General features: G+C 40.3%; 1 protein-coding gene across 1 annotated transcript in view; it reads left to right on the top strand.

Annotated features, from left to right (window-relative positions):
* The window catches only part of LOC120716946 (testis-expressed protein 2-like), a 30,438-nt gene continuing 13,698 nt past the window's right edge, over positions 1–16,740 (top strand). The window contains exons 1-6 of the mRNA XM_040004683.1: positions 1–23; positions 12,474–13,998; positions 14,544–14,744; positions 14,919–15,246; positions 15,352–15,590; positions 15,934–16,098. Coding sequence (XP_039860617.1) covers positions 12,487–13,998; positions 14,544–14,744; positions 14,919–15,246; positions 15,352–15,590; positions 15,934–16,098 — 2,445 coding nt within the window. The 5' untranslated portion in view covers positions 1–23; positions 12,474–12,486. The remainder of the gene's footprint in view (positions 24–12,473; positions 13,999–14,543; positions 14,745–14,918; positions 15,247–15,351; positions 15,591–15,933; positions 16,099–16,740) is intronic.

Genomic DNA, 16,740 nt, shown 5'->3' with positions numbered 1-16,740 from the left:
AAAAAAGGTTTTTTGGCAGAAAGGTAAGCAAACCTTATCATTTTTTGTTTTGGTTTTCTGTGTTTGGCTTGTGATTGATTTTTCTCCATACATGTTTATGTCATGGCCCTCACCAGAATTAAAAATAATTTATGTATCATCCACAAAATAACTACCCCGATGTGCTCCAAGATAGCTGCCAAGTGGCAGGAAGGTTATTGGTGGCATTTGTATCTACAAAGCCTTGAAGAAGACAGATGATTTGGACTTAACATGACAAAATATTGACATGAAATTATTGTACTTAGGCTATGTGGGGCAGTTTTACACAGGGTACACTCTCTCATTGTGATTTACAGCTTGCTCAGTTAAACAATGAGTGAGTGAAGGCCTCTGTTAAAGGAAACCAGTGTTTCTCCATGAACCGTGGCCCAGATTTGTAATAGTTTGTAATCTTTGCAACAATGTAAAAGGCAATAAGCCGAGCCCATTGTCACATGTGAGTGTGCTGTTACAGGCAACTTATTTTTTTTCTTTTTCTGTTATCAGATCAATTTCCAAGGCTTTGTTGAGCTTAAAGAATTCCAGATAGGGGTGTGATTTGTTGATTTTTATACAAGTCCATTGAGACTTCAGTAGATAAGAGTGATGTTGATCAGTACTTTCCATGGCAGGGCAACTATACTGTATGACAGAGTATTAGGGCCACATTAACATAAAAACATGAGGTTGATTATTTTGGGAACAAAGTCAAAATTTTGAGATTCAAAGTTAAAGAAAAGTCAAAATATTATTCTGGGGAAAAAAGGTCGAAATGGGGAGCGTGGAGATTACCGTTGTTGTTTCAAGACAAACTGCCACATTTGCAATACCCCCTGCAAAATGCCTTGTTTTGACGAGTTAGTGAAACAAAATGTGATGCAACATACACCCTCTTTATCGTATGAGGGTTAACCACTGATAACCTTGCATCTGTGCACTGCCAGCCATTTCATTTTGTACGAATCCACTCCTCTGAGCTTGTGTGTGTGGGGGTTTTTTGTTTGTTTTTTATTTATTTTTTGTTTGTTTTTTGACCAGACTCGGCTTTCTGCATCATGTGTTCAACATCCACATACTCATCATCACAATGAATTAGAATTACAAATTTAATCTCAAAAATATGACTTGATTCTTGAAGTGATCGATAATAGTTTTTTCTTAATGTAGCCCTAATACTTTACAAAAAAAAAAAGATAAACTAGCTCTTTCCTGTAGTAAAGCCAGGAACCTTTTGTAAGCTCCGTCATCTTTGATGCAGGTGCCAGCAGACGCCTTAAACAGGTGCCGCTCCCTTACTGGAATAATGGCCATTACTGAGACATCAGGAGAATGTGTCACACTATCAGCCATCGGTGATTTCAGGCTCTGCCTCACTTGTGCTCTGCTTGCACAGTACTGAACACTCAGTTCACTGTTGCCATCATAATAATCACCTCTGTTACCAGAGGAGAGAGACACGGGCAAGGTAGGGGGCGGGGAGGTGTTTAAATATAGCTTGTCTAAAAATATTTCTCTCTTGGAACTGAGGCAAATTCACAAAGCTGCAGGCAACAGATTGTATGAAAGCAAAAATCAGAGATTTCTGAGAATCTGTGAATTGATTTACAGTTTTAATGTCAGCCCAGAGGAGCAGCACAGCTTCATAAGATTAAAGCCACTCCTTTGCAGTTTCAAGCAGTCATTTGCTATTTCAGTCTCCAATGAGCTGCTCTCACAGTTTCACAATGTGGTCTTTTGTCATCAGTTTGGCTGGGACCTGCTTTGCCTAATTCCTATTGCTTTGACCAGCACTGAAAAATACACGATTATAGCATTCCCGGCTTTTGCTAAAGTTTTTATTTCTGTTCATTGTGCAAGTGGGCAACAATTAAAGTGTCTGCTCAGAGGGAAAATGTTCTTCTTTTTTACCACATTATTTTACATTTTCTATTAACTGCATCAAATGTTGGAAATCATTTAATATAATCAGTGTTTTATTGATTAAATGTGCAGCTGTGCAATCTGTAATCCTTAGTTTGTTTCATCTTTTATTGGCTTGTGAAGTGGCTTCTCAGCAACGTTTGATGTCTCACGTGGGCCTCAGAAGCTCACTGTTATGGAACTGCATTGAGTAGCATGAAATGTAATTACTGCAGACAGATTAGCTGCCTTTTACAGTTGTGGTGGATGGAATCAGAAGCAGGAAAAACCCACAGTCCCAGTTTACAGATGGGGGGGGGGGGGGACTCCTCAGGGATGCTTTTTAAGCTTTAAAATGATCTTAAACTCTGAGAAATTATCAGTTTTTCAGTCATAATTTGAGAAAATTTATTAAAATATTATGTTGACATTTGACAAGAGTTTGTGCTGAATCCTGAGGAGACCTATGCCATTATTACTTAATCAGTTTTCTCAGAAACTAAGCACTAGGTCAGGATCTTATGAAAAGAGTCCTTTGCCTTAATGGCATTTGCACAAAACATGATGTGGTTTTCTTCTTCAGCAATAAAACGGTAATCCTCCTACTCTAATCAGTGTCTCGCTTTTTACAGGAAGAACTGCCCGTGTGACTCGCTGCTTCAGGGTTATTGCTTAGTAGCTAAAAAAGGTTAAGAGCAGCAAAAGCTTTAAAACTACTTAAAGTGCTGTAGGTCACAAATGTTTAGTTTACACTGAAAGAATAAAAGGTGACATGTCTCCCGGGAGTTGGGGCTGTAGCTGAACAAGTCTCTGTGACTGGAGCAGAGAGGCGGATCTGTTACCGTTTTGTCACCGCTGCTGCCAAGAAGCTCATTCAAAAATAATGAGGGCTTGTTGATGAGCTTAAGCAGTTAAGCGAGGAGTGCATTATTTAGCAGGAACAACTGGCAGGGTTTGAAATGCATAGGAGCAAGTATAAATTGGATTTGAAGTGCTTTGTTTGTGAATCATGAGAATAGTGATTTGTCTGGGTAGATGTGGTTGTGTAACGCCGGGGTCACTGTGCTCTGAAAACCTGCTGTTGGCCTTGTTCTTTGCCTTTCTCTCTGTTTGTTGCTGAAAACAGGCTTTTTTTCTTTTCTTTTCTTTTTTTCTTTTTTTTTTTTTTTTTTTAACTTCCTAGTCTCGATAGACGGAACGTCACATGCTTTTCATGAGTCTTCGTGCTCTTTCACTCTATTGATCCATAACACCAAACTATTGCGTGCCAACTGTCATAAAAATGCCTGCATATTTGCAAAGAAAGATGGGAAAATGTAAGCTAGTTGTACTTTCTGTAGTTATAAAAGGTTGTTACTCGCATATTAAAAGCTTGGCAGTCTTGTGTGCACAGCTTAACTGATATATATTGAAGCTATATACTGAAGTTTTAATATACTGTCGTTATAAAGCTTAGACCTTTTGGAGCATTTGATTCTACCTGCTTAAAAATATAATCGTAAAACAAACTGTTTAAATGGGACCCTTTTATTAGCCAGTCTAAACCTGGCGTCCTGTGGAGCTGGTGTGCAGGATAAGTTAACATTAAATGTGCACTGCTTAGCAATACTGCCTCAGAAAAAAAGGTTTAGGCTTCAAACATTGTTCTTCCTGTACATGTGTGGTTTCTACAGATTTGCATGTTGGGTTAATGATGAAATGACTAAAGCCCTTAATGTGCACACAAATTCTGTGTGAATGGGTCACTTAGAGGTGCTATGTAAATTCCCAAGTGTCTGATGGAATATATAAATAACCAAATTAAAACTGTAGTTAATATAGTTTTAATTTGGGGATCAGAAACTTGCCTCTTCAGTTTCATCATGCATTATGATTGCACACTGCATGAGTAGTAATCACAACCACAGTCATACTAACCTTTATAGTGTATATGGTATATATTTTCAAAGCATGGCACATACTCTTTGATAAAATGCCATCAGAAACTTTGCACCTGGAAGGAGTTTAGCAGAGGGTGAAATCAGATATAATTTATGGACGTCATATTTCACACACTACTGATTTCTCGGTTTTAATCAGGGCCAATGAGTGAGGCTCGTTCACCTTTCCGACTGTAGCATTAGAATTTAAAGAAGCCTCGCTCATCACCAGTTTTACAGCAGTGACGAGTGAGGCCTGAGCAGAATATGATCACTATTGGTAGTTTGTGTTTATCCCGACTGTGCAGGATAAAAGAGCACACTGACCTTCAGATATCAATGGCATAATCGTATTTTCTCATTGCTTTATGCCGGTTGTGTGATTTCAGTGGCTTTAGCTGGCCGAGGAGTGCTCGGAGAGGGCTGGTACCTGCAGTGATACCAGTGCCTAACATTTCAGTCCGTGCCTGTCGCACCAGTTCCTCAACATTCTTCAGAACAGTTTGTTTTGTTGGGCTGCTATTGTTTGTCTCCAGCACTTGGAATGACTCCATGTTGATGTTTAGAGTAAGATTTTTGCTATTTGTGTTGTTATTCCCATGCCCCACTTTTGTGCTTTGGAAACAAAGATGGCCTCATTTTAGAGAAATAACTTTTGTAAAAGCCCATATTAAACAAGCCAATGTTTTAAAACAAAAAGGTGTTTGTGGAAACCAAGAGCTCAGGCTTTAGAGTGCTCTAAACGCACCATTTTAAAGACTTATTAGTTTGTTTTTACTCTCAAATCTGTTTGATGTCAGTGACAGCACATGTCCCTGATTAGTGCATCTCAGGTAGACGTGCACAGAAACCCCACCCACCCACTGTTCGAGATGCTTTGCTGAATAAAGTTGGACTAGTGTCCAGCAGCCTCACCTCTGTCAGTGCGTCCCAGGGCAGGTGTGGCTACAATGTAGCTGCCATCACCAGTGTGTGAATGTGTGTGTGTGTGTGTGAATGGGTGAATGACTGAATGTAGTGTAAAGCGTTTTGGGGTCCTTAGGGACTAAGTAAAACACTATACAAATGCAGGTTATATTCAAATGCAGGCCATCCTGATCCTCCCACACCAATATGATAGTATGTGCTTCTGTGAATATTTAGGCGTCCTTTAAGAGTCCGAATTATGTCAATTTTGTCATTGAAAGTTAAACCTAAAGCCCAGTGTGGATACCCATGTAACCTTCAGCTTGTTGACACGACCGCACAGTCACAGATAAGAACAGTCTGTGGTTTCTGCAGCTGTCCTTTTCTGTGTCAGAAATTGAGTAAAATCTCAGCCTATCACTCAAATATTCATACAAAATGAAGAAATGCATTTCTTATACATTACAATCAAGCTGATCATTGGACCCCAACCTCTTTTAAAGCAGTCACTCTAGAAGTGCCACTGAACCATGTAACAGGTTTCTTCAACTGAAACATTTTGGATTGTAACGTCGCCGATCACTAATGAGTTTCCAGGACAGAGCGGCGAGGTAGACTTTCTGCCTTTTTCTTTCATCGCCTTAAGTTTTAAACTTTTGATATGTCAATGTGGATTTGCTGGGCTACTGTTTTATATATGCTAATGCAGTGTTATAAATTTGGCATGTTTTTCTTTTCTCTTGAATTTATAATGATCCTTCAGTATTTGTTACTTGTACTATTTTGACTGGTGTGTGGCTTCTGCTTTTTTTTTTTTTTTTTTTTTTTTTTTTTTTTTTACCCCTGACCCATAAAAGGTTCACGGAGTGTTGATAACACTCTGCCAAGTGGGCGGGCAGCCTGAAAACCAAGGTTTGTGAATGGGAGAGCTCGAGAATGAAGTGACTTAGGACTTTCAAATCGACGCCATAGTTGCGTCTGCTAAAAATATCAGACTAGTTCGAATCTCAGAGACGTCAAGGTCGGAGGTCAAGTTTCCATAAAACCTTTTGAATGCGATAAAGAAGAAGGAAGTCACTTAGGATTTTGTAATTGAAACATTTGGTCAGGGATGGGGAACTCCAGGCCTCAAGGGCCAGTGTCCTGCAGGTTTTAGATATCACCCTGGGTCAGCATCGAATGATGAGTCAAATGATTGGTTCATTACCAGACCTCTGGGGAACTTCAAGACATGTTGAGGAGGTAATTTAGCCATTTACATCAGCTGTGCTGGATCAAGCACACATTTAAAACCTGCAGAACACCAGCCCTTGAGGCCTAGGGGTACCACTTGCTACGACCAGTATTTATTTATTTTTTAGTGCCATCTATGAGTTATATACCATGCCAGATGTGTTGGGGCTGGTATTTGATTCTGTCTGATTTTTGTGTTTATTGAAGGCTGATGAAAACTAAACTGGTTTTTCTACATATTGGTCTAAGAAACATGAGGTATGATCTTAGCAGAAGACACGGTGCCTCAGTAGTTTTCTATTGTTATACTCACACTGCAATATTCAGAAAGCTTTTGTTTTAACTTGAGCCACATCAGTGCTCTGCTTGATGTGTGCTCTCCTGCTTTGTTCTTCTCTTCTCTGTCTGTGGAAATATGTACAAAATCAGGGCACAAGAATCAGAACCGTAAAGGCAAGTTATTGAGCAGACTTACACCTTCACATATTGCTGTGGTGAGAGAAGGCTTATAGAGGTACAGGGAGCCATTCTCTAGAAATGAGTTGAGTCATTTCTCCCACTTCAACATTAGTTTTTATTATCGGCCACAAAAAATTAGGCATAAAATGCGTGTGCAGCTATTAGATGTCTGTACCCATTACTTATTGTTTCTGCAATGTTGACATTAGTGTTTATGGGGTGTGACACTTTCCTTAGCTGTGAGTGTCGGCACTGGGAAAGCTATTAACTCTGCAAATAAACAGCTGGATTTAAAGCGGGACTGCTTCTAATCCCTTCCCTGGCAACTTGAAAGTGTTCTGGGATTTCATTATACCTCCTACTGGTGTGTTTTGCCGTTGTAGTTTCATCTCCATCCCTTAGCAAGCGTCATCTTAATGCTGCTGATTATCTGAAACAGTGGAGCATGACATTTGAGATTCTCTGAGGGGGTTGGCTTGTGGTGCTGTTCTGGCAGAGAGCATCAAGCACGGTGACTTGCAAAAATACTCTTGTAGTGAAGTTACTGAGCTGCAATCAGTGGAAATGCTGTTAGCCCAATTTAAGATTATTTTAGGCTCAAATGCTCAGAAAAATCATTTTCGGTCTTGTTTTTTTTCTCATATACCATAGAGGCAATTTACTTAATCAACGTAAATTGAACATTTAATTATAACTCAGTTACAAATTAGTGGTTTTGAGAAAAGTGAACAGGTGACAATGTCTTGGGAAAACATTGTATGAGAAAATGATGTCCATCATGTGCCGGATCATACTGATCATCGGGGGGGAAGAAAACATGAGGGTCACGGGTGTTTCCACCGTATTTTGGGTGTCAGGCACATAATTAAAGAAGTGACTGAAAAATGAAAAAAGGGAACTTTAGGTCAAAATTCAAAACCTAGTCACTCATGCACAAGTCATTCCTTGATGGTTTGTTGTTTGCTAAATATTTATTTATTCACACTGGAAAAATAGCGTGAAGGTGACGTTGCAACAAACAAACACCCTGCAGTGTGTAGAAGTGAGAACAATAATCAGATTTTGTGCAGCACACTAAAGCTACAGAATTCTGTGTACTTGTACATTCTACTAGTCAGTTTTATTAATTTATTATTTTTGTGCTGTAATGTTTTAGTGGCTATCTCTCTGTACATGTCATTAAACATTGTTTAGTTTTGTAAGAAGTGTAGAGCTGATCAAGAGACATTGCACATTTGTAGGACTGCCCTAAAGCGTATCCTGCTTTATTGTTCTTGTGGATCCTAATAGTCACTATAATGTAACGTCAGGGTGTTCACAGTAAGACTTAAAACTAGCAGCTGAGATCATAAACTCATCATGAAAGTTTACTGAGGCCATAAAGCGAGGTAACAGACACACACACACACACAGAGTTAAGGCACTTGAAGACCCATAAGCCAGTGTTTTCCACTGTGTTGGTATCCACTGTGACCTTTAAACAGTGGGTGTTTGGCATTAAAAAGGTTTTATACTTTCTTTGCTTCTGTTTTGGCTGATCTTTATTTGGAATAATCACACTTCACAAGATTATAATACGTATATATCGGTTGAAATATAATTTTTGTTCCCCGAGTGCCAAGTATGACTTCTTTTGTTCTGGATTCACCTGGGTAATATTTTACGTTGGACAGTCTTTTTCTTTCTGGAAACCCAGAAGTTAGTGTATTAAATTATTAGCTGTAAAATAAATTCTAAAGCTGATAAAACCACAGTCTTATGAGTATAACAAATTAGCAAATCGAACTGTGAATGTGTTGTAAGAAAGAGGTGAAGTAAGTGACACATGACATGTACCAGGGAGGCTTTTCTCCACTTCCTTAGTCACATTAGCAGTTCCAAACATGCTGATGAAGCGTGATTTGAAGTTTTTGGTGAGGTCATGTTGGAGGCGGTACTGTGCTTGGACACACTGAGTCATGCTACTATGATAACTGTCCCCATTAAGAGAACTAAAGTTCCTCAAGCATGATGGCGTATAAATAATGTTGAAAGGCATATTCTCGCTTTTATAGCCCTCATGTTGGATCATTGATGAATTAATTATGCCATTTAACCCCAAAAAAGAAGAAGAAAGATTTTATGGCACCAATTTTTTTTTTTTTTTCCATCATGTGACTGCATTTACTGCTTCACTTGGGGACTTCCCACATTTATTATTTTGACATTGTGAAATTTCTGGTTCTGGTTGTGAACTTTCATTGAACTCAGAAGTCAGGTAGTCTGATAGCAGCCCTCAGAGTTTTAACTGCGCTTGTTTATATTCCCTTATAAAATATATTCATTCACCATAATTTCACTTTCTTCATCTTATTTTCCACACTGTATCATTTAGGTCTGCCTGACACATCACCTATTCAGCTGTCTTTATTTCCCTCAGTTCACCAGTCAGTTTAATGTTAGTTCATGATAGAATAAACACAGCAGTTATTCACATCTTTTTGTCCATTTTCACAAAAACTGTATAAAAACAGTAGTTGTTTATACACTTTTTAATGGTTAACTGATTTGTGATAATAGTTTCTGTTGAATCTTAAAATGCATTAAAGGAATTATGCTTACTATTGTAGAGTGTAGGCTTATCTTTATTAAGCTCCTTGTTGCTGTCAGATGTTGCAGCATCCAAATAAATAAGAAAAATGTCATAATCTTAACTATTAGTGTCAAGGATTATAAACTACAGTCAGTTGCCTCTCAGTATTATAGTCAGAACTGTGTGACTTTTTTTTTTTTTTTTAACATAAATAAGGATACAAATCTTATTGTATGTATTTTTGTGTCTGTTTTCATGTTAGCGTGGTTTATTTTACTTTATTGATACAGATTTTTGTATGGTATTATATGAATGAAGCTACAGCACAGGAACTAAGGTGACGTCATTTTTCTCCAGTTCATTTTAACAACACTAAACAAGCAATGCTATGAATAGCCATTCAGTGCATGCAATAGCTCTGTGGAGCTTTTCTCCTTGCCAGTGTATGCTTGCTTTACAAAGAAGTGAACTGTGAACATGTCCTTAATGAGTGCAAAACATGAGGGTTAATGAGGCTGGCTTGCTTCACTGATTAGCTTTATCAGCATCAGTGGCATTATTCATTCTTCGCTGTCCACCAAGTCTGGACATTGGCTCAAGGAAAAACTCTGGAGACACAAGACAAACAGGAATCTCCATGGTTTGCGTGTACAGATACAGCCTCTGATGGACAGGCCAATCATAAATATGTAAATATACAGCACATGCCCACTTTTTTTTTTCTTTCTTTTTTTTTTTTTTTTGAGCTGTTTGTTTTTTGCATTTCCATAGTGCTCGATTAAGAGATAGAACCAGCTTTCAAATCTGACCCAAACAAGTACATAGTTACCCACTATCAATAATCCTAATGTGTTGCTGGCAAAAACTTCCAGGTCCTTAGAGTCTTGTATGGTAAAATGAAATTCATGTCCAGCTGGCAGTCCACTGAAATGGCCTCATTGTGTTGCTGCTGACTGAAGGCTGTCTAACTGGGGGCAGAGGTGGCTGGCAGACTGCCTGACTGGGTAACAAGCTCACTCGTGACCCATGTGACAATGAGTGGTCAAGTTGAGTCTGTAAATGAGTGAGCCAACATTCATTCCACCTATGTCATCCAGACAAAGCACAAGGACGCCAGTGCCAAATGTCAACAGGATATTACCATAATTCTGTTTTGACTACCAGAGGATGCAAGCAAAGAGCCAGCAGTTAGACTGACAAGTCACTGTATCAACTTGTATCATTAGTTACAGTGTTAGTAATTGCAAATTGTGTGTCAGTGTTGTCATTTGACTTTTATCATAAGCCACATACAAAGTGTTGAATAGCAACAAGGAAGTGTGTTGGTAATAAAAAAACAAAAAAAAAACAAAAGCATCTCTACAGTGGATTCTTTTTACTGTAACAACCTTGTTTTATGTTACATTAGGTCTAAATCCATAAGTTCTGACATATGGAAACCTGAAAATTGATCCATGACTTCGATAAAGCTGCCATCCTGAAACTTCCAAGGACAAATACAGTTAAACTGGTAATTTCCCTTGGTAGGCAATTTGGTAGCAAGGCAATACAATGCTGCAGTTGCATATACTTATTTGTTTTTGTTCAGTTTATTCCGATCATGTATTCAGAAGGTCATTTTAGGAAAAAAAAGAAATTCTATATAAAATCCAGCAAAGTAAGCTCCAATATCGTTTCACTTATTCTTATTCGGTTACATATCAAAACACTGTTTCAACACCAGCTGTCCTTTGATGAACACGACCCTCCTCCACTGAGTTTCCACCTTCTTTGAGAGCTTTTGACCATATGCCACATTGCAGCAGCCTGGGTTCAAGTCTGATCCACTGCCCTTTGCTATGTGTCTTCCCCTTCTCTCCCCACTTTCCTGTCTATTTTCACTGCTCTCTCTGTCCAGTACAGGCAAAACTGTGAGGATCTCAGGGATGAATTGGTGGTAGTGGTAATTTGGTCATCCAGATATGAAGTCTCGGTATAGACCCTTGTTTCATTTACTCTCATAAATTAGCCATTTTGACTCATCTGCCTTCAAACGAGCTTTCTTCTTATTGGTTAGCCCTTACAAACGGAGGGTTATAACAGTCGATGGGTGGAGACCAAACCTGTAAGTCTACAAAAGTCAAATTCGGGATAGGATATCATGCAGGTTTAAAAGTAGGGAAGAAAAGACTCTGAAGCATAAACCTTTTGTCCTAAAGGATTACTTGTACATACCCTGACTTCAGTATTTGAAACTGTTTGATATGAGCAACCACCAATACAATGGTACATATGAAAATAAGAAAAAGCCAAATAGGGTCAATTTGAAGTCCTGTGTTATAGCTCTCTTCCACAGCATGCCTTTTATTCTGTCTTCCTTCTCTCTCCCCAACCGGTCACAGCAGATGGCCCCGCCCCTCCCTGAGCCTGGTTCGGCCGGAGGTTTCGTCCTGTTAAAAGGGAGTTTCTCCTTCCCACTGTCGCCTAAGTGCTTGCTCATAGGGGGCCATTTGATTGTTAGGTTTTTCTCTGCATGTATTATTGTAATGTCTACCTTACAATATAAAGCGCCTTGAGGCGACTGTTGTTGTGATTTGCCGCTGTATTAATAAAATTGAATATTTCATTAAAAATGTCAGTCATGTTACGTATACTGTTTGGAAAAGCTTCTTCAGCCTATCGACTTTGGCAGTGATTACTTCTAAGGATGCTCCTTGATTTTTGCTGAGTCATTTGCTAAGTATTTGAAAGAAGTGTTAGTGGTAGCAAGTAATGCGTCAGACGTCGGGTTCTAATCACTAAATGTGTTTTGGTGGTAATTTAAGATGCCTGATTGCCTCTTAAGTCTGACATAACAAAACTGATTGAGCCGTAAAAAACCTTTTCTTTCTTTCCTTTTTCTTTGAGCACCCACACAGTAATAGATATAGACGCACATTTTCTATATCTATGCTTCCGATGCTGATCGCAAGAAGCTTGATCAGGACTGACTGGTTGTTCACATAGTCTCCCAGCTCTTAGTCCCCATCTGTGCTGGTGTTCAGACTGCTCAGTGGGATTTGCTGATGCACTGACAAGGAAGTGCTCCCTTACTGACTTCCTACTGTGGAATAATACCCCCTATGTTTGTGCATGTCCTTTTAAATAGCTTTTGCATGGATTTGAAGATTTGTATTGTCATATTGCATATCTTTAATATGGTCATCTCATGCAGACAGCTCTGACTGTAAGCATGGATTCTCCACCCACCCACTTTTTAAGCCTTCTGTTTTTGAGTTTAAGTGTCAATCAAATTAAAGAAGCTGTGCTTAAAGAAAGAAGAGCTAAAACAGCTTGATACTTAATGAGCGTTTGTATCAAGACCGTCTTTGCTGATATATCTTGGAAAAATTTCCAACATTTTTCTATTTATTACTATTATTAATTGTTTAATGGACTGACCGTTCCTGCTGTAGTGTAGTGAAATCTCTCTACCTTCTTTTCAGTGGGAGTATTGAGATGACCAGCCGGCATCCTGGCCATGGAGAGAGTACTCACTCCACGGATAAACAGCCACCTGCCTTCACACCCAGGCTCCATGTCCAGCGGCCTCTGTCAAAGGAGAACATTGCCATCCACTTCTCAGCCCTTGGGAAGGAGGAAGAGGAGGAGGAAGAAGAGCTATACTGTACAACTGTCTCCACTCCCTCAGCTGCCATGTATGACTCAGATATCGTGACAGCCTTAGAAGCAAGTGAGGAGATGTTTGATGGGGTGCCATCAGCCTCTGCAGCTGGAGCTGGTGTTATTCCTGAAACATCCAGACTTTCTTCCCCTTCAAGACATCACACTATCAATTCTACCACTCAGACTCTGTCCTCAGCCTCAACTTCAAACTCCTCTCCTACAAAATCTTTGAGCTTTCCCTCCAGTGACAAACCTTTTCTAAGCCTAGCGAAGTCCATCTCCTCTGATGCAGAGTCACGTGATGGGGTTTCCTCTATTCCCGCACCATCACTAAGGCACACGCATCTTATGAAGACTCTCGTTAAATCTTTGTCTTCAGACACATCCCAGGATTTGTCCTCTTCGTCAGCATCCTACCGTCTTCCAGAATCCCGCCTTAACCTGCAACTCTTTAAGCAATTTGCTCAGTCCCGGTTATCATCTGCTGCCATGTCGTCAGCTAGTGATTCTAAAACTGCCCCCTCCTCACCGTTGACATCCCCAGATAACCGCAGCTTCTTCAAAGTCTCAGAAGTGGAGGCACGAATCGAAGACACCAAGCGTCGTCTATCGGAGGCAATTTCTGAACCGCTTCAGCTGTTGAGTAAGATCATGGATGAAAAGAGTGGCAACTTAGTTGGAAGCAGCATTTACCGGCCCAAGGCACTTTCTGCCAGTGCCACAGAACTGTCAAGTCTTGGTTCTATCAATGGTCCAATGGAGACTAACAATAATTACTGCATTAAGGAGGAAGAAGGAACTGACTGGGAGGGTGAAAGCCCAAGCAGACAGGCCTCTGCTTCAGCAGAATCCCCGCTGAGCACTGCCTTTGCCACTAAAAGTCCCAGCAAATCATCTTTGCTTTACATGTCTGCTCTAGCAAAGCAGGCAGAAGAGGACTATTGCATTCTGTCCAATGAGGAATTTGAGAGTTTTACAGACACAGAAGGTGATAGTGTTGATAAAACTGATAATACTGGAACCGGTAGTCTAACTAAAGTGCCACTAAGTGGTAGTACTGAACCCTGCAGCGAGGATGAATCTGAATATATTGAGCCCCTACCTAGTGTTCCATACTATACTCTCATCATCCTTACTGTACTCCTCTATGGGTGTTTTATATTGCCTCTGCCTAGTTATATTGGAGGAGTGCTGCTTGGGATTGAGCTGGGATTCCTTTTAGCCATTGGTTTTGTGTGGCTGGCAGGACCAAAATGTTCTGGAGGGAACAACATGGGACCTAGACGGCATGGAAAGCTGCTCAATGTGACCAAGTTGGACATTAAGGAACCAGATATCTACAAGGTCAGTGAGACGTTTTCAACAGAGAGGAGCCAACATGGCTTGTTTCAGACAAACTTCAAATCACATAATCTACATTTATCAACACATTTTCTTTCCTTCAGGAAAGATTTGTACATAGTTACAACAGCTGTGCAATTAAAAATCTTTTTTTTTTTTCTTCTCAACAACAAAGCAAAAAAGCAGCAAATAAACGTAGAGAAGGATCCTAGGAGAACTATATCCAGATCAATTTAAAAGCCTTTGAATACAACAAGCCTTTTGTACTTTCAGTTGGTGGTTAGGACACATGGTTCATGGAGATACTTGGGTAACCTTTTTAATCACTGTAGAAATATGTTACATAAGTGTAGAGTTTACTCCATTTTCCAGGTACAGTGATTGATTTTGTCTCTGTGTTTGTGGCTCTTCCAAAAAGGTTTTTCTTGTTTGAATTCTGGAAAGAATATACAGTGTGTGAGGATAGCAATAGCTTTTCTAGTAAAACTATTTTGCAACACATTCCTTAAACATAATCAACTCCACGTAAAATCAGTATATCTTTGCAGGGTTGGATGAATGAGATACAGAACTATGACCCAGAGACGTATCATGCCACACTGACGCAGTCCGTCTTTGTCCGATTGGAGGGATCCATCATTCGACTGTCTAAACCAAACCACAACATCGCCCGCCGTGCCTCACACAATGAACCAAAACCTGATGTTAACTACATCAGTCAGAAGATTTATGATCTTACATACAGCAAAGTAAGTAGTTACATGCATACATTAGAACAGAATTTATACATTCTTCCAGCTTAACTTTTTTAATGTATCATAAGTCTTTTATAAATTTTGAAATTGTTATCAAAAGAAATTTAAAGAAGTTAAACTTTTCCGTTTGGTTAACAAAAAAAGATAATAGCCAAACTCTTCCCTCAGGTGTATCTCGTGCCTCAGGGTCTCGCCAGGAAGAGAGTCTGGAACAAAAAATACCCTATCTGCATTGAACTTAGCAGGCAGGATGACTTCATGTCAAAGGCAGAAGGTGAAAGAATGGAGGCCAGTGAGGGCACACGGGAGCGAGGAGAGGGAACGGGGGCATTCCAAGAGCAGAGATCATCATCATCTTCATCTTCTTCCATTCTGACACTCTACCTATTTGGAAGGACTGGCAGGGATAAGGAGGAGTGGTTCCAGCGGTTTCTGTCAGCCTCTAAGCTAAAGGTGGGCTTGAAGAAAAGTTCCAGTGTTGTAGGACTTAAGAAGGGTGAGTAAGAGCTAAAAGGGCCGGAAGTCATTTATTCTTACAATATAGTTATGCTCTTATAGCAGGAATTCATCAACTCTTTGTTACTTTTGCTGTGGCCCACAGCTTTGAGCTGTCACAGTCGCAACAGCAGCCGCAGCAGTCTGGATGAAGCCCTGACATCTCAGACCAAGTCAAAAGACTCATCAGTCTCTTCCACAACAGTGGGCAGTGCCAAAACCAAGCCTCTGCTGGACTACAGTGTCTACATGGGTTCCTTAATGCCTAAAGAGTCTGCAGTCAGCCCTACAGCTGCCAGCCCTGTTCTTCAGAGTCCACAGAGCAGCCCTGGAGCTGATAAGAAGGTAGCACATACTCATTTCACATTCATACTCGTAACACATTTCTCTCTAATTTCCTTTTTGAGGTGTTGTCTCATTTGCGGTGTAACCTCGTTGGACTAAACAGTGACTATACGCAATAAAAAGATCATTCTGTGACATATAATAATACATTTTACATTTGCACATATCCTTGCAACATTGTACCCATAGGAATTCCCCTTTGAGATCAATAAAGTTATTTGTATTCCTAATAAGAGGGGCACAATATGTTGTGTTGTTAGGGGATTGGGTGATATTTTGGAATCCCTTTTGAGATAAAAGGTTTATGTGGTGTTTACAGTAACTCATCTGCTCTGTCTTTAAGCTTCAGAGCACCACATCGGCTCAGGTGCAGCCCGACGGAGAAGAGGACGATTCGGTTGCCTGGGTGAATGCCACTGTAGGCCGGCTCTTCTGGGACTTCCTGACTGAGCCCTATTGGATTGAACAGGTCTCCAAGAAGATTCAGATGAAGCTCAGCAAAATACGGGTGTGTAGAACAAAGCACATAACCTTTTCCCTTTAGGATCGAGACAGGCATACAAGAGAAAAAGGAGTCATGATCAGCTTCCTGTTGATAACAGGTGTCTGGCCACACACAGAGAAGAGACAAACAAACTCCGTGCGTGCGTGCGTGCGTGCGTGCGTGCGTGCGTGCGTGCGTGCGTGCGTGCGTGCGTGCGTGTGTGTGTGTGGCGATGCAGTAGCTCCATACCGGGTTTACATGGAGAGAGAAAGAGGCACTGCATCATTTATTCTATCCCTTAACCAGCATTTTGCACATGTAGACTTTATTGGGCAGGCCTCCTCGGTATATTTTGCGAGTCATGTTTTTGTTTTGTATTTTTTTTTTTTTTCCAAACCCTCCCCGCCTCCAAACATCCATCCACTCATATTTTGAAAGTTCAATTGTTGTTTACCGGCTAGCGTCTTCCGTGAACTAGACGCCCACTCTAACCACAACTTGCAGCTGCACCATGCAGCAAACTGGCTTGTGTGAATATGTCGAAATCAAAACAGAAGTTGGAGACCCCCTCCCAGCCGTCTCGATCCTGACCCCCCTCTGCAGCGCCACATGCAGTTTAGTGCAGTAGAAGAAGCTGCTCGGCCCCTCAGTTTCACTCTAATCCTG

This window comes from Simochromis diagramma, unplaced genomic scaffold, assembly GCF_900408965.1.
Source record: "Simochromis diagramma unplaced genomic scaffold, fSimDia1.1 OVJJ01000487.1, whole genome shotgun sequence".
In the NCBI taxonomy this organism is placed as follows: domain Eukaryota; kingdom Metazoa; phylum Chordata; class Actinopteri; order Cichliformes; family Cichlidae; genus Simochromis; species Simochromis diagramma.
Note: the sequence above shows the minus strand (reverse complement) of the source record. Positions and strands in the feature narration are given on the sequence as shown.